The 21,592-nt window shown below is 57.0% G+C and overlaps 1 protein-coding gene across 2 annotated transcripts in view; it reads right to left on the bottom strand.

Annotated features, from left to right (window-relative positions):
- Positions 1-5,944: 5,944 nt before the first annotated feature.
- The window catches only part of TESPA1 (thymocyte expressed, positive selection associated 1), a 28,817-nt gene continuing 13,169 nt past the window's right edge, over positions 5,945-21,592 (bottom strand). Inside the window, exons 2-11 of one of the 2 annotated variants that reach the window (XM_005296081.4) lie at positions 18,856-19,062; positions 18,115-18,157; positions 16,647-16,696; positions 16,224-16,277; positions 15,633-15,669; positions 15,088-15,189; positions 13,490-13,698; positions 11,351-12,594; positions 9,177-9,261; positions 5,945-6,951 (exon numbers count right to left, since the gene is read on the bottom strand). In XM_005296081.4, the coding sequence (XP_005296138.3) occupies positions 6,794-6,951; positions 9,177-9,261; positions 11,351-12,594; positions 13,490-13,698; positions 15,088-15,189; positions 15,633-15,669; positions 16,224-16,277; positions 16,647-16,696; positions 18,115-18,157; positions 18,856-19,021 (2,148 nt within the window). In that variant the 5' untranslated portion in view covers positions 19,022-19,062 and the 3' untranslated portion in view covers positions 5,945-6,793. The remainder of the gene's footprint in view (positions 6,952-9,176; positions 9,262-11,350; positions 12,595-13,489; positions 13,699-15,087; positions 15,190-15,632; positions 15,670-16,223; positions 16,278-16,646; positions 16,697-18,114; positions 18,158-18,855; positions 19,063-21,592) is intronic. The other variant, XM_042858934.2, reaches the window with a different exon arrangement.

Genomic DNA, 21,592 nt, shown 5'->3' with positions numbered 1-21,592 from the left:
ACTAATAACTCACTGTTCAATAATATTCTTGTATCAACCCAGAAGGAACTTTTGCTGGAAATGTGAGATATGTGAGGGAAGTTGATAAACAGATTTCCTCTAGGCACGGGGAAAGAGGCCAACACCCTAAACCAGGTGTGGCCAATTTCAATGGGCTATTCATTTGTATTAGAGGTTGAAGCAAGAGATCACTTACCTTGTCAAAATCCCCAGCAGGGGAGAAGCCAGCCTGGCATCCACACCAAGCAGGGAAAAGGAACTTGATCCAGGGAGAGCTTTCAGAGGAATACATTTCAAAGGGTCACTGGACTATAAAGAGAGGGGGTGAACCTTTAAGTTATCCTTCACCTGAGGAGACAAGGAAAACCAGCACCTTGGGCTCTGTGGGACTCCTGACTAAAAACTAGTTAACTGTTGCTGGAAAAGGAAGATCAGTGAGGAAACTACCTTGAATAAAGTGTAGGTTAGGTTTTAACCATTAGAAAATTTGTTTGTATCCCCTTTGTCTTTATCCCTTGTACCTGAATTCTCCTAAACCCACTTTTTAATTCAATTACTTTTTATCTAAACCAACCCAGTGCTTTGATTGCATGGCAGTGAGTGTTAACTCCAGTCAAGATAACAAGCTGTTCTTTCCATCTCCATAAAAGAGCAATGAACGCAATAACTTCTATGTGTGTTCCAGGAGAGGGCTGGACACTGCAGGGACACAGCTTTGGGGAAATACAGGATCGGGGAGGGTGTTGAGCTCACTCTGCAAATATTCACTGGGCACTGAAAGCAGGGGTGTGACCTACATGCTTGTCTGCCGACTGCTGTTGTCCAGGCCCAGAGCTGCAGGGCAGGTAATGACACAGCCCCTTACTGGTCTGGGTTGAACCCAAAGTGTCACAGTGGATTCAGTAGGGGGCGCTCTTCCCTGGCAGTCAGTGCTGATACCAGTGAGCCAGCATGATACTAGGGGGTGCTGTGCTGCAGTGAGGAGGAGGGGCGCTCAGTAGGGGGCGCTCTCCCCTTGCAGTCAGTGCTGACCCAAATGACCCAGCATTGCCTGGGTGGCTGGAAGAGCAGCCCTCCGCTGGACTCTCTCCAATTCATCCACATCCCTTCTGTAGTGGGGGGATCAAAACTGGACACAATACTCCAGGTGTGGCCTCACCAGCGCCAAATAGAGGGGGAATATTCATTTCCCTCGATCTGTTGGCAATACTACTAATGCAGCACAATATGCCGTTGGCCTTCTTGGCAACAAGGGCACGCTGCTGACTCCTATCCCTATCTCTACCCTCCAGTGTATCTACCTCTCCCCCCAGCTTAGTGGCATCTGTGAACTTGCTGAGGGTGCAATTCATCCCATCATCCAGGTCATTAATGAAGATGTTGAACAAAACCGGCCCCAGGACTGACCCCTGGGGCACTTCGCTTGATACCGGCTGCCAACTAGACATTGAGCTGTTGATCGCTACCCTTTAAGCCCGACAATCTAGCCAGCTTTCTATCCACCTTCTAGTCCATTCATCCAATCCATACTTTAACTTGCTGGCAAGATCATAAAGTGGGGCCTGGTGTGTGGTTCCTAGGGCACTAGGACTGTCCCAGCCTGACAGCAGAGGAGCCAAGTAGGCAAGAGCAAATGGGACAAATGCCTTCTTTTGCCAAAAAAGTTGTATCTCGGGGGCAGGGCTTAAAAAGGGGACTGTCCCGGCCAAAATGGGACATATGTTGACCTTGGGCTGTGGTAAGACCTGCCCAGGAAGCGGTGTGGAGCCCCAGACCCTCCACCTGCCTTGGACAGGGTGCTGGGGTGCACTGCCCAGGGCAGGTGGAGGGTCTGGGGCTCCCCACAGTAGCCCAGGTTCCCTGTGCAACTCTTACCACGGCCTGGCTTCTGCCCAGGTCAGAGGATGGGGTCTGGGGGAAGGGGAGGAGCAGGGCCCCAGGGGGTTGGGTGGGGTCCAAATGTTCTTTGTGCCCAGGGCCCCAATAAATCTTAATTCACCACTGCCCAGGAGAAACTATGGGAGCCCCGATCGGTGCAGGCCCCGGGTCAGGCTGTGGTGTAGGGAAGGCGTCTCCTCCCTTTCAGAGACAGTCCCATAAATGAATTTTCACTGGCTGGAAACCCCCATTCACACCCACAGGATCCAGGAGCAGCAAAACCATGTCACGCTTCACACTGTGCTCAGCTCTGCCTGCAAATCGCTGCTTGGCTGGTGGATTTCTTGTAAACACTTATTTGCTGGCTCAGAAGCTGAAGAAGGAAACAGTAGCTGGGATTGGCATGAGCTGTTTTTAGGGGCCCTTAGAGCCATCTCTGAGCCCCTCCAACCCTGGCTACACCCCCTTTCTGGGGCTGCTGCAGTGAACCATGGGGTGGTGTCTGTCTAAACCTGCTCTAATCCTTCTGTCTAACCCTTGTGACAAAGTTCCTCCTCTATCTTGGTGGGTCCTGCACTTATTGGCGGATTTTCTTGCCTCAAAGATTCACCATGTGGGTTGGGGAACAGCCCAGAGACCTTCCCCTCTGGGAGAACCCACAGTCCAGGTCAATTGGGAAGTTTGGGGGGAACCAGGGCCCACCCTCTACTCCGGGTTCCAGCCCAGGGCCCTGTGGACTGCAGCTGTCTATAGTGCCTCCTGTAACAGCTGCATGACAACTATAACTCCCTGGGCTACTTCCCCATGGCCTCCTCCAAACACCTTCCTTATTCTCACCACAGGACCTTCCACCTGGTGTCTGATAACACTTGTGCTCCTCAGTCCTCCAGCAGCACACCCTCTCACTCTCAGCTCCTTATGCCTCTTGCTCACACTCCTACCATAAACTGAAGTGAGCTCCTTTTTAAAACCCAGGTGCCCTGATTAGCCTGCCTTAATTGATTCTAGCAGCTTCTTCTTAATTGGCTCCAGGTGTCCTAATTAGCCTGCCTGCCTTAACTGGTTCTAGCAGGTTCCTGATTACTCTAGTGCAGCCCCTGGTCTGGTCGCTCAGGGAACAGAAAACGACTCATCCAGTGACCAGTATGTTTGCCCTCTACCAGATTCCTGTACCCCACTGGTCTGGGTCTGTCACACCCTGCTCTGAGCAAACCTGCTCTGAGTGGAGGCTGGAGGCTGTTACAGCTATGGTGATGGTAATGAGCTGCATGGTTTGAGTTATTCGTCTTTTCCTGTCCTCCACGCTCATGTAGGTCTAATGAACCCCCTGCTTAGGTCTTCAGTGGGGACTGAACCATGGTCATCAGTGCTAAAAGCATAATCCTCTACAGCTAGAGCTAAAAGAGCATCCCCACTAGCTGATGGGAGCAGTAGGTTCTTATCCTCTGATGTCATACACATGTAAGGGGACTGTTGCCCCCTTACTAACAGTCAGTGGGGGTGTTTTGGTTGGCTAGCTCCCAGCACTAAAAGGGGAAGGGTCGATGGCAAATCCCCAGGAACAATGGGGAGAGGCCAATGCTCCATATCAGCCTGATTGACAGGGCGGGCAGGCTAGGCAGAGAGTCAGGAGGCCAGGGGGGCCCCGTCCTCCCTGTGAGCTGGAATGGCCTGAGTCAGACAGAGTGGGGCCGAGCTAAGGAGAGAGCAGGGGCCCAGGCTGAGCTGCTGGGAGCAGAGCTGCAGCCCCAAAGCCAGAGCACAGCCCAGAGAGAGCAGAGCTGCCCTGGGAGCAGAGCTGCAGCAACCAGAGCCAGAGGGGCCAGACAAGCAGCCAGGAGGCAAGGTCAGTGTTGGGAGCAGAGTCACAGAAGCAGCCTCCAGAGCAGACCTGTCCTGGGGGCAGAGCTTCAGCCACCAGAGCCAGAGGGGCCAGAGAAGCAGCCCAGGGAGCTGGAGGCAGAGCAGCAGCAGCAGCCGTGCTGAGGCAGAGTGGAGTTGGAGCTGGGGCTGGAGCCGTCCGGGGCTGGGTGCGGTGAGCAGCTGGGGAGAGTGATGGGGACCCTGGGTAGTGGGCCCAGCACAGGGAGACGCCTCAGCCAAGAGGCTCTGCAGGCCAAACTTGGAGGGGGATCGTAACCCTGTCAGGGCGGGGGCGATGCTGGGAAAAAGGGTCCTGCCACCTAGAGCCTGAGAGCGTGTGGCCACCGCCAGAGCAAATGTCCAACCCGCAGTGTCTCTGCAGCACGGCCAGGGCCTGAGAAGGAGCCTGGGACCTACAAGGAACAGCCTGTGATCTGCCCTGACGTTCCAGAGACACTGATTAGTTGTAATGTTCCCTTCCACAGAGCAGGGTGATGTGTTTTCCTTTAACCTTTCCCATTTTTCCTTATTCTTTTTAAAAATTAATTGTTAAACAACTTGTATTTGCTTTAAATTGTATGAAATGATCAGTGGGTCAGGGAGATGCCCAGTGCAGAGAGAGTACCCCGGAGTGGGGACACCCTAGCCCTTGACCTGGGTGACCACAGCAGGGTTGGGGGTTGAGCCCCCCAGGAATACTGGGCCCAGCCTTGTCGGGGTTTACGAGGACTCTGCCAGACAGGAGAGTGGAAGGGGAGTCCTCAAGGGCAGGGAGGCCTCTGGGTAAAGGAAGTGGGAGCGAGGACTCAGATCCTTTCGCTAGCCCACTTTACCAGGGTAGTGCAGAAGCCAGGAAAGTTCCCCACAATAGCGGGAACACACACACACACACACACACACACACCCCCACCCCCAAGTGCTACTAGGGCCAGTGAACTAAGTGCCACGTCCCCTCCCGCCAGTGCTGGGATGGTCGAACCTGTTGGGATTAACTCCCTGTTGGATTGGAATCTTCACTCCACGCCTGACAGAACCTGCTCCCAGCGCTGGGCAAGGCTGCTTAGTTTGTGGGTGGGAAAAAGCATGGGAAGCAGCCTGTGAATGTGCTCTGGTTGAGGCAGAGACCCAGAGCTCCAAGGCTGGAGTACCCATGGAAAAAAAATAGTGGGGGCTCAACACCCACCGGTGGCCCCGCCGATCAGAGCCTCCCAGTGCCTCCTGCCTGCCGCGATCAGCAGTGATGGCGGGGTACACTCAGGGGAGGGGGCGGGAAGAGGCAGGGCATGGGCAGAAAGAGGCAGGGCAGGGTGAAGACTTGGGGGAAGGAGTGGAGTGGGGATGGGGTAACCCCCCAGTAGAACTATAGAGAACCCCCATCCCCTATTGAGACAGTGGAGAACGCCCACCACCCACCCTGTGGAGAAGAATGGGAGCTGCTGGGTGCTGATCTCTTCTGCAGATCTGGCCCTTAGTCTCTCAGGGCCTGTTTCCCCATCAGTAAGTGGGGACAATGCCTCCCCGTCTTGCAGAGCTGTAGCGAGTGTCTGGGGAGGCTCAGCCACTGTAGGTGGAGCAGGGATAGCCTGAGCTGGAAAAGGAGCAGAACTGAACAGTCACACCCTTGCCCCACACCCCAGATGTTCTAGTGCCATGCTGGAGCAGCATGGAGCCCGATCCGTGCGGGAAACTGTCCATGCCTAGGGTAGCACAGCTGAGTCCCCATGGCAGGAAGTAAAGTAACAATCCAGGGAGGAAAGTTGCTGGATGCAGCCGGTTCGGACATTGCAAAGCTACTTACAGGTGCAGCTCTTGGGAGCCAAGAGTGGGGTGTGGAACCAGACAGACCTAGTGCCATGCTACAGATGGGGAAACTGAGGCACAAAGAAGGGAAATGACTCACTACAGTGAGTGGCAGGGTTAGGAATGAAACCCAGGAGTCCTCAACCCTGAGAGCCAGGAGTAGAATGTAGGCAGGCTGACTCCCAGTCCCTGCTCTAACCACTAGAGCATGCCACATCTCCTTGGTTCTGGGGGAGTAAGGTGGACTGATGTTGCTGGGATTGGCAAATTGACCCAGGAGATCAATTCTGTCCCCCCCACGCCCAGCGTCCACACTGAGCCCAAATGCGTGGGATGCCCAAAGCTGGAGGAAGGTAACTCTCACTTGTGTCCATTTATACAGCTCCATAAAAGTGCACAGACGTCCTCTCCATGTGTTTATTTACAGTGTGCACAGGCTGTTCCCAGGCAGGATCCCAGCTGTCCTAGTGTTGCAAGCGCTACAGCGTGTGTAACAAGAACCAGTTCCAAAGTGCTAGTGAGGTTGTGAGTGATGAGCCGCAGGTCACATGGAGCCTGTGGAGCCGAGCAATTCCTCATTTGTGCCAGCAGGGGGCACACAACAAAGACAGAGAAATCCCCCTAACTCCACCCCATCATCACCCTGGCAAGGCCATCGCTGTGCCCCAAGGGTTACTGATCTTGCTGGCGAACTAGGGGCTGGGGGAAGAAGGATGATTTTCTACTGTTTTTGGCAAAAGTTCTAAGTCAAATTTTCTTTTTTAAACACCAGAAAGCTGCGCCTCCCCCTCACCCCGGGGTCACCCTGGCTGCCTGGTGGGTGGGTACCCCTGTCACCACACTCTGCACCCTTGGGTCACTATGGCTGCCTGGCAGGTGGCTGTCCACCTGCCCCCAGGTTCACCCTGGTGAGTGGATGCCCCTCCCACTCTGCACCCTTGGTCATCCTAGATTCCTGGTGGGTGCCCCCTGCTCCATGCCATGAGTTGGCCTGGATCCCTGGTGGGTGCCTCTGCTCCATGTCCAAGGTCATGGGTTGCCCTGGCTGCTTGGTGCTGTCTGGATTTGAGGTACAATTCTGCTGTTCCCAGGCCCAGGAAGCTGTGATCCCGCTGCCCCAGGGATCGTGCCCGGACCCTGTCATCGCTCATGAAGGGGCTTGGGACAGGCTATGTGGAAGAAGTGTGTGGCCTGGAGACAGCAGACATCTTCCTCCTGCTCAGATGAGTTCTCTCAGCCAGGGAGTCCTGACCTACACCGCCTGCCCTGTGCCACATGGGCCCCCCATTGGCCTGTCGAGCTCGGAGCAGGCTGTGTCAGGAAGCTGGGTGGTGAGCGTTGAGTTGGGCGCCGGCTCCTCCACAAAACCGCTGCTGTCAGAATGCGCGCTGTGGGCATGGAGCATGAAACCTAAAGCCAACGGAAACAAAGACTGAGACTGGGCACCTCTTTTCAGGGCATCAGCGTGAAAACCACAGCCCTCTGCACACTCCACACCGGCAGGGCTGGGGGCTGTGTGCATGGCTGTATGCAGGGCTGGGGGCTGTGTGAGGGTCTGGGAACCGCCTGCAGGACTGTGTGAAGGGCTGGGGGTTGCGTGCAGGGCTGGGGGCCATGTGCAGGGCTGGGGGCTGTGTGAAGGGCTGTGTGCAGGGCTGGGGGGAGTCGTGCAAGGCTGGGTGCAGGACTGTGTGTGGGGCTGGGTGCGAGTCATGTGCAGTCTGGGAGCCGTGTGCAAGGCTGGGTGCAGGACTGGGGGTGGGGCTCGGTGCGGGGTAGGGTTACCAAGCGTCCGTTTTTTTACTGAAACACCGAGTCGGAAAGGGACCTTGGTGGCGCCAGTCGGCGGCCGTTAAAAGTCTGGTCGGCAGCGCAGCGAGGGCCTGGGGCTAAGGCAGGCTCCCGGCCTGCCCTAGCTCCCTGTGGCTCCCAGAAGCAGCCGCCAGGTCCTAGCAGCCTCTAGGCGCATGGGTGGCCAGGGAGGCTCCACACGCTGCTCCTGCCCTGAGTGGCGGCTCTGCAGCTCCGAGGGGCTGCAGGGACCTGGCAGCTGCTTCCTGGGAGCCGTGGTAAGTGCTGCCAGGACCCCGCACCTCAGACCCTCTCCTGCACCCCAACCCTCTGCCCCATCCCTGAGCCCCCTCCTTCATCCCAAACCCCTCATCCCGGCCCCACCCCAGAGCCCACACCCCCAGTCGGAGTCCGCACCCCCTCCAGCACTCTGAACCCCCCAGCCCCCTCTTGCACCCCAAACCACTCTTCCCTGGCTCCACCCCAGAACCTGCACCCCCATCCAGAGTCCTCAACCCCCCACATACCCCAACCTCCTGCCCCAGTCTGGAGCCCTCTCCTGCAACCTGAACGCCTCATTTATGGCCCCACCTGGAGCCCGCGCCCACAGCCCATACTCCCCTGCACCCAAACCCCTTCCCCAGTGAGGGTGGTGGAGAGTGAGTGACGGAGGGAGGGGGGATGAAGCGAGCGGGGCAGGGCGTCAGAGAAGGGGTGGGGACGGGGCAGGTCCTCGGGGAAGGGGCAGGGCAGAGGTGTTCAGTTTTGTGCCATTAGAAAGTTGGCAACCCTAGCTGAGGAGCAGAGGGCTGCGTGCGGGGCTTGGAGCCATGTGCAGGGCTGGAGGCTGGGTGCAGGGCTGAGAGCTGTGTGCAGGGCTGTGTGCAGGGGTTGAGATCATGTGCAGGGCTGGTAGCTATATGCAGGGCTGAGAGCCGTGTGCAGGGTGCTGGGGGCAGGGCTGTATGAGGGGCTGGGGGCCACGTGCAGGCTTATGTGCAGGGCTGGAGGCTGGGGGCCAGGCTGTGTGAGGGGCTGGGGGCCACGTGCAGGGCTGAAGGTCATGTGCAGGGGGCTGGGTGTGGGGCCACGTGTGGGGCTGACTGCTCTCCCACAGGCTGGGCCCACTCTGCTGCCCAGGGCACCCACCGTCAGGCACCCAGCCTGGCCGAGACGTGCTCTCCAAGGTCAGTTGGGCTCTTATAGATTCACCCATTCCAAGGCCATAAGGGCCCATTGTAATCATCTCGCCTGACCTCCTGTGTCACACAGGCCAGAGACCTGCCCTCAAAACAATCCCTAAGGCAGAGCTTTGAGAAAAACATCCAACCTGGATTTAAAAACCGGCAGTGATGGAGACCCCACCAGTACCCTTGGGAAGTTCTTCTGGTGGTTAATTCCCCTTGCTGTTAAAAATGTACAGCACCTTACTCCCAGTTTGAATTTGTCTGGCTTCAACTTCCAGCCGCTGGATCACGTTCGACCATTCTCAGCTTCCCCTGTCTTGTGCGGCTCTGACACCCCTGCGCTCGCCCTCCTGGCTCCCAGACTGCCTGGCTCTGTGGGGCACAAGGGGTGTGTATCGGGGTGCAGGATTCCAGGCCATAGGGTACAGAGCCCACCGGCTCCAAATGGGGCTGGAGGGCTGGGCTTTGCCCAGAACCAGGCCTGGCCCATCCCATGGGCAGGCAGCTCCGCAGAGGCTCCCTGCCCCCGAGACATCGCTACTGCCCCTCCTCTCAAGCCCCAGTGCCCCGAACCATCCCCCCACAGAGACTGGCTGGCAGCCGGAGCAAGGCCATTCCCTGAGCATGGCTCAAGCCAGAGCCAAGGAGCCTACTTACGCCTCCGGTGTCTCGCCAAGGTGGGTGCGGGCAGCCAGGCTGCTGCCTCGGGGATGCCACTCTCATCCTCACTGGTGCTTTGCACCTGCAAGCAAGAAACGGCACAGGGGGTGAGAGTGCAGGCATGGCACTGGGGCGGAGGGGGAGACTCAGGGGCCAGCAGCAGTGCTGTGTGTGTGTGTGAGTGAGAGAGAGAGACTAGTGCCCCTGCTGGAGAGAATGAGACCCCAGTGCACAGGCGCTGACTCCTCACCGACCCCCCCCTCCCCTCTGTGCGAGCGGCGGGCGTGGCCGCGGGGGGAAGAGGCCAAGTGGAGGCAGGGGCTGGGGGTGGAGTGGGGGCAGGGCCTGGGGAAAAGAGGCCAAGAGGGGACAGTAGAGTTACCATATTTAAAAAATAAAAAAAAGAGGACACTCCATGGGGCCCTGGTCCAGCCCCTTTCTCACCCCAACTCCGCCCCTTCTCCAAAGTCCCCACCCTAACTCCGCCCCCTCCCCTGAGTGCCCTGCATTCCCCCTCCTCTCTCCCAGCCACACGATAAGGGCTGCCCCAACGCTACCGGCTTCATGGTTTGCCGGGCAGCCCCCAGACCCTGCGCCCCCGGCCTGCGCTTCCCCAGTGCAGCTGGAGCCCGGGAGGGGAAGCGCCCAGCCGGGGGCGCAGGGTCTGGAGGCTGCCCGGCAAACCGTGAAGCCGATAGTGCTCGGGCTTCGGGCAGCCCCCATGCCTCCGGACCCTGCGCCCCCGGCCGGGCACTTCCCCTCCCGGGCTCTGGCGGCTGCTGTGCTCCCTGAACTCCTGGGCTCTGTAAGCGCCGAGCTGCCCGAGCGCTACCGGCTTCGGGCAGCCCCCATGTCTCTGGACCCTGCACCCCTGGAGCCCGGGAGAGAAAGTGCCCGGCCTAGGGCTCAGGGTCCAGAGGCGTGGGGGCTGCCCAAAGCTGGTAGCGCTCGGGCAGCTCGGCTCTTACAGAGCCCAGGAGTCAGGGAGCACAGCAGCTCCCGGCGCCCGCTCTAAGTTAAGCCAGGGAGTATTTTTCCTGGACATGTTCGGCTTTTTGGAAATTCCCCCCGGACGGGGGTTTGATTGCCAAAAAGCCGGACATGTTCGGGAAAAACCGGACGTATGGTAACCCTAGGGGACAGGGGCTCAGGGTGGAGCGCAGGCAGAGTGCGGGGTGGGGTCACAGTCCAGGAGCCAGGGCCCACAAAAAATCCAGCCCTTCGGGTTCTGAGCACCCCCTATTTTTTCGGTGGGTGTTTGAGCCCCGGAGCACCCACAGAGTAGCGCCTATGCCAGTGTGTGTGTATGTGTGCGCGCGCAGGTGCGTGCCAGGTGGAGGACGCTAAGGATGCAATAGCCTGGGTACTCAGCGAAGGGGCAGGGGGTGGGCAGCTGCCCTGCCGTGAAGGGGTTCTGTCAGGATGCCGTTGGACGGACTCATTGCACTAGCTAGTGCTTCAAAGAGGCACGAGAGTGTGTCACTGCCTCTGTTCCACCTGCGTCTTCCTCCCCAGCTGCTACAGGAGGCCGACCCCATCATCCTCGGCTCCCTCCCCTCCTGGGACCAGCTTCATTTAAAGCTTTCGATCTTTCAAATCCAAACAGCCTGGATCATTGCTAGCGCATAAGGGACGTTTGCTGCACCGGAGCCCAGCTGCCCTCTGCTGGCCATTCATCCTTGACTGTGTCAGGCCGCCCTACTCAGTGTCTAGCCAGCTATCACTCCCGTCATCCTGTCATTCCGGCTCTTTGAACTCTCTCTGTGCCCAGCCAACAGAAAGGGTCAAATCGTGCCCCTGAGCCCCACCCAGGCAGCTCCCTGCACATGGCCCACAGCTGCCCTGCAGTGGATCCGTCCCAGGCAGCTGGTGCATTCCATAGTCTGTCACCAAGCAAGGGCATGGCCAGCTGTCCCTGTGAGGCGCTGGCCTAGTCAGACTCCCTGCTGTGGGAATTGAGTGCTGCGTGCTGGGAGCTGGAGGTGGGGAGGTACAGGCGCACCGGGCCAGGGGCAGAGCCATTGAGGCATGCATGCAGTGCAGGGATGCAGTGACCATGGCTATCTATGGGGCACTCCCTGCAGGTGGAGGGTGGAACTTCTTCCTCTCCCCTCCTCCCCCCGCGAGGAGCTCAGTGATTAGGCTCAGGGCATCCCCATGTCTATACCCACCTCTTCCAGTTCAAAAGAATCATCCTCCTGGAGGGGCAGCGTCTGTGCCCAGCAGGGCCCATGGAGCATGGAGCCCCCGCCTGCTACCCACGAAGCAGGAACCTCCTCCAGGGAGAGCAACGCTGGCCCTGGGACTTTGGTGTCCTGCCCCTGGGGATGTGCCACGTCCCGGGAGCCACACGTGTGGGAGCTCCCTCTGTGCGGTGAGTGTCCTTCGCCTTCAGCCCTCAGCTCCTCTGGGCACATGAGAGCTCCTCTGTAGGCCTCCAGCCCATCCTTCCCTGGAGGCCCCCCTGGGTGGGGCAGCCGGGCTATGCAGGAGCCTGCATCATCACTGCTCAGGGCCCTGGACAAGTCTAAGGCGAACCCAGTCTCACTTCTGAGCCCCTCTCTGGGCTCCGGATGGAACGACGTTGTCCTGACAGTGCCCATGGCTTTGGTGGCCATGTAGTGTGTCCCAGGAGAGGGGATGAGACAAGCCCATGGTGCAGCCATGCTTCCAGCATAGGAACCCTCCTCATCAGATCCTGCTCCCCCTGAAGGGCAGGATGCATCCACGGAGACCTCCCATTTGGTAGGAGCCATCTCCATAGGGGCTTCTCCAGGGCCTTTCTTCTCCTGGTAGCCTGGACTACCTGCCCCCTCTGCACATGCCCCGACTGTGCCAGCAGGTAGCCCCTGTGGGGCCCATTGCAGCCTTGCTGGGGCTGGCACTGCGTGGAGCTCTCCTTTCCCTCCTGGAGAAGTGGGGGCTGCCTCACCTCCATGGCAGAGATGCTCTGAAACATTCTTTGCCAGCTCCGGTGATGGTGGCTCTTGGACGGAGCTCTCCACTCTATGCTGGCACTGGAATGTCCCCGTGGGCATCTCACGGTTTGCCCCTTCCATGTCCTCTATATCTGTTTGGTCAAATCGGAACCGCTCCTCCTTCACCCTCTCCAGCACCTCCTGTACCACCCTGCCCAGGCTGCTCCTCCGGGAGCTGGGTACCCTGCTAGCTCTCCGCGGGGACCCGGCTCTGGGCGAGGTGTACAGGCACATCTTGGAGATGGCTTTCTTCAGACGGTCCACAGGAGACGCAGCCTCGGCCTTCGCGGGCACGACCCAGAAGTTGGGGATTTCTGGGCAGGCCCAGAAAACCTGGGCTGGCGAAATCTTCTGCAGGGGGGTCTTGGAGACATAGGAATAGAGGCAGAAGAAGGCATCCGCCGTCGCAGCCAGTGCCTGCACCTGCTGGAACCGACCTGGCAGCATGGAAAGGAGAGAGAGGAAGGTCAGACGCTAGGCAGAGATTGGGGATGCTCATGGCCAAGCAGAAGTTACAGAGCCAGAAGTCCCTGGGGGCATTCTCTCGCATGGGCCATGCCCAAGGACAGACTAGTGGTTGGAACAGTCCCTGCTGGCCTGGATGCCAGTGGCTCTATTAGCAGGGTTGCTGTGGGGAGCTGGCGAGTGGAACCTGACTGTAGTAACCAGACTCTTCTGATGGCCCGTTCAGTATTGGTTGAAGGGGGTTCCTGTGGGGGGCAGAGGGGGGCAGAAACACAACTCCCCAAGGATCAGAGGGTCTCCATGCACTTCACTACAGTGGATCTCGTTCTGCCCAGCTCACAAGTGGGGAAACTGAGGCACTAGAAGGGAAGCAACTTGCCCAAGGCTGCTCAGAGTGGGATGAGTTGGGAATAGAACCCAGGAGTCCTGACTTCTAATGGCCTGCTCTTACCACTAGGTCCCCCACACCATCCTCCACTGCCATGACCCGTCCCAATACCTCATTTCCCCACTGGCACATCCTATCCCCACCCCAGCCCAGCTCTGCTCCCCAGGCAGAGCCCCAGAGCAGGCCAGCCCATGCCTCTGCTCCGAGCACCGGTCTCTGAGATGGAGCAGCGACTGCAATGGGAACCTGCCTCTGGCACCACAGGTATGAATCCCTTGAGTGCAGTGACTGGCCAGTAAGCTGGGCTTGGCTAGGCAGGGTGGCAGGGCTCAGAGGCTGTCCCAGCCTTGGGCACAGCTCATGGCCTCTTACCCCCAACTGCAGGTTTATCGGTCAGGCTGCTTTAACCCCCCCACTATCCAGGTTCCTCTGGAGTGCCCAGGCATCACCGTGGGAGAGGTAACCCCAGCAACACCTACTGGCCAGGGTCAGGCAGGGATCTTCCATCTCCAGGCGCTGCACCTGGGCCTTCAGGAAGAGCTGGAAATCGATGCCTTTGGCTTGGGAAGGAGCTGAGAAGAACCGGGCCGGGATCCGGGCTGTGGCCTGAGGCTCGTCCTGGACGAAGCCCAAGTTGTAGAGAATCTCCTCAGCATCCTCCTGCCACCGCTCCAGGATCTCAGAGACACTGCAGAGACAGCAACACAGTGCACTGAGATGGGGTGATGGGGCTGGATAACCCCTCCTGCCGGGGCAGCGGTCAGAGCACGGGGAAACCCCACACACCATCCCCACTAGCATAACCGATCCCTATGGCACGCCCCTACTGCCATGCCCATCCTCACTGCCAGGTCCCAGCCACCGGGTCCCCAGCGCCACGACCATCCACACACACCATCCCCACCAGCATAACCCATTCCCCGCATCATGCCCCATCTGCACACACCGTCCCCACCAGCATAACCCATCCCCACGGCCCATCCGCACACACCGTCCTCACCAGCATAACCCATCCCCACCATCACACCCCATCCACACACACTATCCCCACCAGCATAACCCATCCCCACGGCCCATCCGCACACACCGTCCCCACCAGCATAACCCATTCCCCACACCATGCCCCATCCACACACACCATCCCCACCAGCATAACCCATCCCCACGGCCCATCCGCACACACCGTCCTCACCAGCATAACCCATCCGCACCACCACGCTCCATCCACTCACACCAACCCCACCAGCATAACCCATCCCCACCACCACCCTCCATCTGCACACACCAACCCCACCAGCATAACCCAACCCCACTGACACGCCCCATCCGCACACACCTCTTCACCAGCATAACCCATTCCCCACACCATGCCCCATCCACACACACCATCCCCACCAGCATAACCCATCCCCACCACAACGCTCCATCCGCTCACACCAACCCCACCAGCATAACCCATCCCCACCACCGCACTCCATCTGCACACACCAACCCCACGAGCATAACCCATCCCCACTGACACTCCCCATCCGCACACACCTCCCCACCAGCATAACCCATCCCCACACCCCATCCACACACACCGTCCCCACTCCCACCCCCCACTATATCCCATTCCCACAAACTCCCCGTGAATATGAGCCATCCCCAAACACCATCCCCACCGCTCCCCCCCATGCCCCATCCCACGCACCATCCCCCACCACACACCATCCCCAAACACCATCCCCACTGCCACACCTCATCCCCATGCCCCATACCCCCGTCCCATTACCTACCTGCCCCAGGCCTTCCTCTCCAAGTGCCCTAGCTGAGGCCAGTGAGTCTCAGGTTGGAGGCTGTTGGGTTGGGGTGGGGGCTATTCCAAGGAATTTGCCACTGCTGTACAGACACCAAAGGGGAATGCTTGGCTGTGGCTGAAGGACCCCCAAGAGATCTGGCTTGGATGCAGCTGAGCCCACCCCTCTTCCCCCCAGAGGGGCCGGGACTGGCTGTATCTGCCTCAACAGAGCTGAAGGCCAGATGGGAAGTACCAACCAATCCCTGGGGTCCTGTCCTGAGGTCCTCGGGGTCCTACCTGGAGGTGGTTTTGTTGGTGCCACCGGAGATGGCACTGGATGCCATGCTGTGCCCGAGGTGGAGGTACCGGCCTGGCCAGGGCTTCTCCAGCAGGGTCCTGCTGTGGCAGAGAAGGCAGGGGAGGGTCAAAAACATTTAGGGGTAACGTGGCCTGGCCAGGGTCATGCCCAGCCAGGGTCCTGGTCACCATCCCCTGGCCAGTAACATCCGTGCACCAGATCCTGCCCTACATCACCCCAGGGCTCAGGCCCTGCAACTGAGTATGAGGCCCACACACATGGTGCAGGGCCTGATCTGGGGGAGGTTTTCAAGGGGGCTGCTGGGAGCGAGGCCTGCAGGTGCAGGGTGGGCCACGCAGGGCGTGCTCCTGCCCAGGTATGGGCTGGCAGGTGGAGACAAGGTGTGAGGGGACGTGAGGGGGCGGGCAGCTTTGGTGCAGGACCTGCAGGGGCCTGTGAGGGCACAAGGGCCTGTGCTCAGGGCTGGCTGGGGTGGGGGGAGCTTGAGCTCAGAGTCCCCTGAGGGGGGGTTCAGGACTCTCACCTGCCCGCGGCTTTGTCATTCCTAGGTAACAACAGAGCTGGAAGAGCGAGGAGAAGCAATGGGTGAGTAACACAGGGTGTCTCCGAATCCCAGCTTGGCACCCCAAGCACCCCCACCCCCTGGGGCTCCCCTTGCCTTGGGCACCCAGAGGCAGGCCTCACGTGGGGCACTGGGGAGAGTGAGTCAGCCCAGAACCAGCTGCCCTTGCCAAGATACCTGGGGCCCAGGCTAGTCAGGGTGTTTACGAGACGCTGTACCGGTGCCTGCCCAACAGGGTGGCTGGTCTGACATGCTGGACCAGGGGCATTGGGGGATCAAACTGCTGAGGGAGGGAAAAGGGATTTGAGCACATCCAGCCCCCTCCCCCACATGAGCCGGGGGATTCGGGCTCGGCTCATCCCAAGTGCCTGGTCTCCTCCCCCTAGAGGTGGCAGGGAAATCACACGCCTGCTGGGTTCAGGGCTGTGCTGCCCCATGGTGGCTGACACTGGTGAGAGCAGATGTGAACTGCCCCACACCAGGGGTGACTTTGGCCCCACTCCCTGCTGTCGGGGGAACCGTCTGGGAGCTGGCATCCCTCACGGCTGGTACCTTCCGCTCCCAGTGTCAAGTCGTCCTCAAAGCTGGTCCCGTTACTGCTGCATCCTGCAAGAGAGCAATGGCTGAGCAGATCCCTGGGAGCTGGGCAAGCAAGCCCTGGGCTGGGCAGGGTGCTCACTGGGAGCAAAGGGGGTCCTGGTTCTGGGAGTGCTCAGCGCACCCAGGGCTGGGCAGCTCGGTCCATGGACTTTCCCCTGCCCACAATGAGTGGGGCTCACCGACCATAGGCTGGTCCCTGCACAGGGTCATGATTGGTGACATGCAGTGACCTGCACAGGGGCTCTGCTCCCCCCCTGGCTGGGCCTTTGGTTCCCTCCCCCGGGACCATTCCCTCTCAGCTCCACAGCTCAAACCAGCTCCGAGTGCCAGGTCCTGACACCAGGAAGGGGCCGAGCACAGGGAAGAGCAACCTACCATAGGGGGCAGGCAGGCCAGGCTCCTCAGGCAGGACCTCCATGGACACCCTGAGCCAGAGAGAAGAGCTCGTTAGCAGCTATCAATGTCATTGTTATTTCAAGTGTCACGGTCTCCCTAGCACCCCCGATCCCCTTGCAGACTGAGGGGGTCTCTCCCTACTGCCCCCAATGCAACTTCTTACTCCTATAACTTCGCTGAGCCCCTCTGCCCCCAGAGAGAGTACAAGGTGTCCAGCCCCATGGAAAAAGGGAGTGATGTGCAATGGGTGTGAGGGGAGGGACAGGATGCTACATTTAGGGAAGGAAAACCAAATGCACATATACAGACTGGGGGATAACTGGCTTGGCAGCAGCACTGCTGAGAAGGATCGGGGAGTTGTGGTGATCACAGCCTCAACATGAGTCAGCAACATGCTGCTGTCGCAGAAAAAGCAAATGCAATTTTAGGTGCATTAACAGAGACATAGCATGCAAGACACGGGAGGTGATAGTACCATTCTATTCAGCATTGGCTAGGCCTCATGTGGCGTACTGTGTCCAATTTTGGTCACCATTGTATAAAAAGGATGGAGAGAAACTGAAAAAGATCCAGAGGGGAGCAACAAAGATGATCAAAGGGGTGGAATGCCAGCCATATAACCATATAAGCAAAGGCTGAAGTTACTGAATATGTTTAATTTGGAACAGAGGAGAATCATAGAAGATTAGGGTTGGAAGGGACCTCAGGAGGTCATCTAGTCCAACCCCCTGCTCAAAGCAGGACCAATCCCCAACTAAATCATCCCAGCCAGGGCTTTATCAAGCCGGGCCTTAAAAACCTCTATGGGTGGAGATTCCACCATCTCCCTAGGTAACCCATTCCAGTGCTTCACCACCCTCCTAGTGAAATAGTGTTTCCTAATATCCAACCTAAACCTCCCCCACTGCAACTTGAGACCATTGCTCCTTGTTCTTTGATCTGCCACCACTGAGAACAGCTGAGCTCCATCTTCTTTGGAAACTCCTTCAGGTAGTGATAGCAATCTTCAGATATTTGAAAGGCTGCCATAAAAAAGATGGAGAAAAGTTCTCTCCTGCCACAGAGAGCAGGACAAGAGGCGATGGATTTAAACTACAGCACAGCAGATATAGATTTAATCTCAGGAAAAACTTCCGAACTGTAAGAACAGTAGGACCGTGGAACAGACGCCCTGCGAGGCTTCTTCACTGGAGGCTTTCAAAAGGAGGCTGGACAGCCATGTGTCTGGGATGGTTTAGACACAACAAATCCTGCCTCTTGGCAGGGGGTTAGATTAGATGACCCTTGTGGCCCATCTAACCCTATGGTTCTATGATTCTATCACACACACACACACATACAGAGCTGGGGTCAGCAGTCACACACATACATACACACACAGAGAGAAAAGGTGGCAGCAGTCACACACACACACACACTCTTACACACAGAGGGCAGTTGGACTCACCCACAATCCTGCAGCCAGGTCTCAATCTTGCTGGAGGAGCTTCCTGTTGGAAATACAAAAGTCCATCAAATAAACCAGAGAGAGCCTTTCCCCTCCCCCTTCCCAGCCCAGCACTCCCACCCTGTACCTCTCTGTGCCAACAGCCCCATGACCTCCCCAAGGCCCACCCCAGAACAGCGTGCTCATTGGGATGAGCAGGGTGGGTGCACCAGCCTGGGGATCTCAGTGGGTTTCCCTGGGAAGTGGGTTCTCCACTGGCTGGGAGCTTCACCTCTCGGGCTGAGCACTGAGCATCTTCCTCCTGTAGACAGAGGGTGCCAGGCCAAGAGGGAAGGTCCAGTCCTGGCCCTGGCCACTCTGCAGGGAGAGTCTCAGCCCCAGGAACAGGGGCAGGGGTTGGGGTTGGGGGCCATGGCCTCAGGAATGAGCTGTTAGGGTCAGGGAAGCAGCCACAGGGCTGGGCACAAGATCTGCAATGGGGTCATCGGGGTCAGGAGCCAGGGTCATTTGATGGGAAAATTTTCCAGTTACTTGAACTTTTTCAGGGATGTTTTTGCAGATCTGAAAAGGTGGCGGGACAGGTGCTGTTCTGCCCAGTGCTCATGGTGAATGAGAGTGGACGCTGTCCAAGTCCCACCGTGCACTTACCTCTTGGGAAGTACAGCACAGGAGCTAAAGGAAGAACCCGGTTCCCCCAAACACACGCCCCACCCCTGCCCACTTCCCTAGCTGCTCTCCCACCTTCGAGGAAGACATCGTCTAGATGCGGTGGCTGCAGCCCAGACACATCCTGCACGGCCACCGCTGCCTCCTCCTCCAGCACAGTGGTACGCCAGCACCGGCTCTGCCGGACCCACGCTCTGCGCTTCTCCCAGGATGAGGGGCTCAGCACTGATGCAGCCTCCATGGCTCGCAGGGCCACAGGACCTTCTGGGCAGAGCCAAGACCCTGAGAGAAACCAACAGTCAGTCAGTGCATCCACGTCTGAGCTGAGCCACACCTCCTGTGATTTCTGCTGACAGGGCACAGCCGGGGATTGCCTTCTGCAGCCTGCCAGGGGAGCCATGCCTGCCATGGGCTCCCAGCACCCGGAACCTCTCCCATTCCCTAGTGCCCAGAACTGCTCCCATTCCCAGCACCCGGAACCTCTCCCATTCCCTAGTGCCCAGAACTGCTCCCATTCCCAGCACCCGGAACCTCTCCCATTCCCTAGTGCCCAGAACTGCTCCCATTCCCAGGACCCGGAACCTCTTTCATTCCCCAGCATCCAGAATCTCTCCCGTTCCCAGCGCCTGGAACCTCTCCCTTTCCCTAGCACCCAGAACCTCTCCCATTCCCAGCACTCACAACTGCTCCCAGTCCCAGCTCCCGGAACCTCTCCCATTCCCAGCACCGAGAACTGCTTCCATTCCCAGCACCCAGAACCTCTTCCATTCCCAGCACCCACAACCGCGCCCAGTCCCAGTTTCCGGAACCTCTCCCATTCCCCAGCGCCCAGAACTGCTTCCGTTCCCAGCACCCAGAACCTTGCCTAGTCCCAGTACTCACAACCGCGCCCAGTCCCAGCTCCATTCCCAGTGTGACATTATGCCCCATATTCTTCATAGTAATATTATTATGATATGATTATGGCATAACTATGATGTATTTTATGCATGATAGATCATGTAAGATATCACTGGAAAGGTTATGATTTACTGAATATGATTATGCTTTTTGTATGCATGAATCATTTTGCTATCTGAAGTTAGGAATATTGTCTATGTATCTATTACCAATGTGTGTACACCTGGGGAACGCCCACTAGGCAGAATGAAATCAGTCTAGATGGCTGGCTGGGAAGGGCCATTAGGAAGAACAATAGGTCTTAGAAGATGCTTATCTCCCATCGGGGAGCCTTCCTGGGGATGCTACAAACAGCTTCTGACACATGGCTGCTATGCAGTGTTTTCCCCAGGAATTGAAATTAGGGGGGTGTTTGAATTTACAGGGGGGGGGTCAGGGCCAATGAGGGGTGAGACCATGAGGGTGAAGGTGGGCTGAATGGCACCATAGTAAAAACTGAAAACTGTTTCATGGCCATTTTATTAGATTTAACTCATGTTTTGAAATCATCACACAAATTAAAGTTGGCTACTCAAGCATTCTATGAAGTACGACTTCTATGTCCCTCTTGGTTTCTTGTTGTAATTTTGCACAACTCTGTTAATGAACTTTTTGAATGCAACGCGTTCATCTTTGGTGGCTTCTTGTGTGTCCAGTACTTCCATTCCTTCAATTGATATCCTCATTAGTTCATTCACATGATCAGGCAGAAGGCGACTTCTTTCAGAACACAAAATTCTATTCAGTGATGAAAAAGAATGCTCGACTGTAGCTGTTGTGACTGGGAGTAGCGAGAGATGAATTCCTACTTCTTTCATCTCAGGAAACATAGCATAAAGATCAGGTTGAGCCACTAGTGATGATAAAAAAGAAGTTGAAGTCAAATCTTCATTCATTCATCGTATGATATTCCACTCTGTGTTCAAATTCTCTATTCTGTCCTGAGCACATGGCAGCCCCATTGCTGGTAGTGCCTGACTCCACTCAACTGTCAGTGTTTTATAGGACAGGGATCTGTACGAGCTATGTAGAGGTTGAGTAGAATCTAGAAGTCGCAGTTGTAGATTTTTAAGAATAAAGTCTGCATACTTTTTCAGTTGTCTTAAGCACTTCTTGTCCTCTTCACTTAAGGATTCAATATAAATGCCTTCATTAATCATAGAAGATTAGGGTTGGAAGGGACCTCAGGAGGTCATCTAGTCCAACCCCCTACTCAAAGCAGGACCAATCCCCAGACAGATTTTTACCCCAGTTCCCTAAGTGGAACCCTCAATGATTGACCTTGCAACCCTGGGTTTAGCAGGCCAATGCTCAAACCACTGAGCTATTCCTCCCCCCCTAAAATACATTAGTCACCTTCTGAACTGAAGTCTTTGCTTCTTCCAGTACTTTTTCAATGGATAGCTCTCTGATTGATCCAAATGTAGCTTCTATTGCTGGACAAAGATCTACTACTGTTGTAGCAGATGCCTGGATGGCATTGTTTAATGACCCAAGTGGTTTCAATAGAAGACTTACAAGAGAGAGAATAACAGGAGTACTTGTGGCACCTTAGAGACTAACAAATTTCAAATTTGTTAGCCTCTAAGGTGCCACAAGTACTCCTGTTCTTCTTTTTGCGGATACAGACTAACACGGCTGCTACTCTGAAAAGAGAGAGAATGGCAATGGTCTTCTCTGAACGTAGTAGCAAAAGTAATCCACCAACCTCACTACTTCGATCCATCCCATCTTGGTAGATACTTTCCAAAGCCAGTAATAATGGCTGGAGTAATTTGAAGACAACAGCCAAGGATCGCTCATGAGAAAGCCAGAGGGTTTTCCCAGGTTGGACTAATTTGAACTTCAGTCTCAGCGTATCTTCTATATTTTC

This window comes from Chrysemys picta, chromosome 22 (assembly GCF_011386835.1).
Source record: "Chrysemys picta bellii isolate R12L10 chromosome 22, ASM1138683v2, whole genome shotgun sequence".
Lineage (NCBI taxonomy): Eukaryota > Metazoa > Chordata > Testudines > Emydidae > Chrysemys > Chrysemys picta.
Note: the sequence above shows the minus strand (reverse complement) of the source record. Positions and strands in the feature narration are given on the sequence as shown.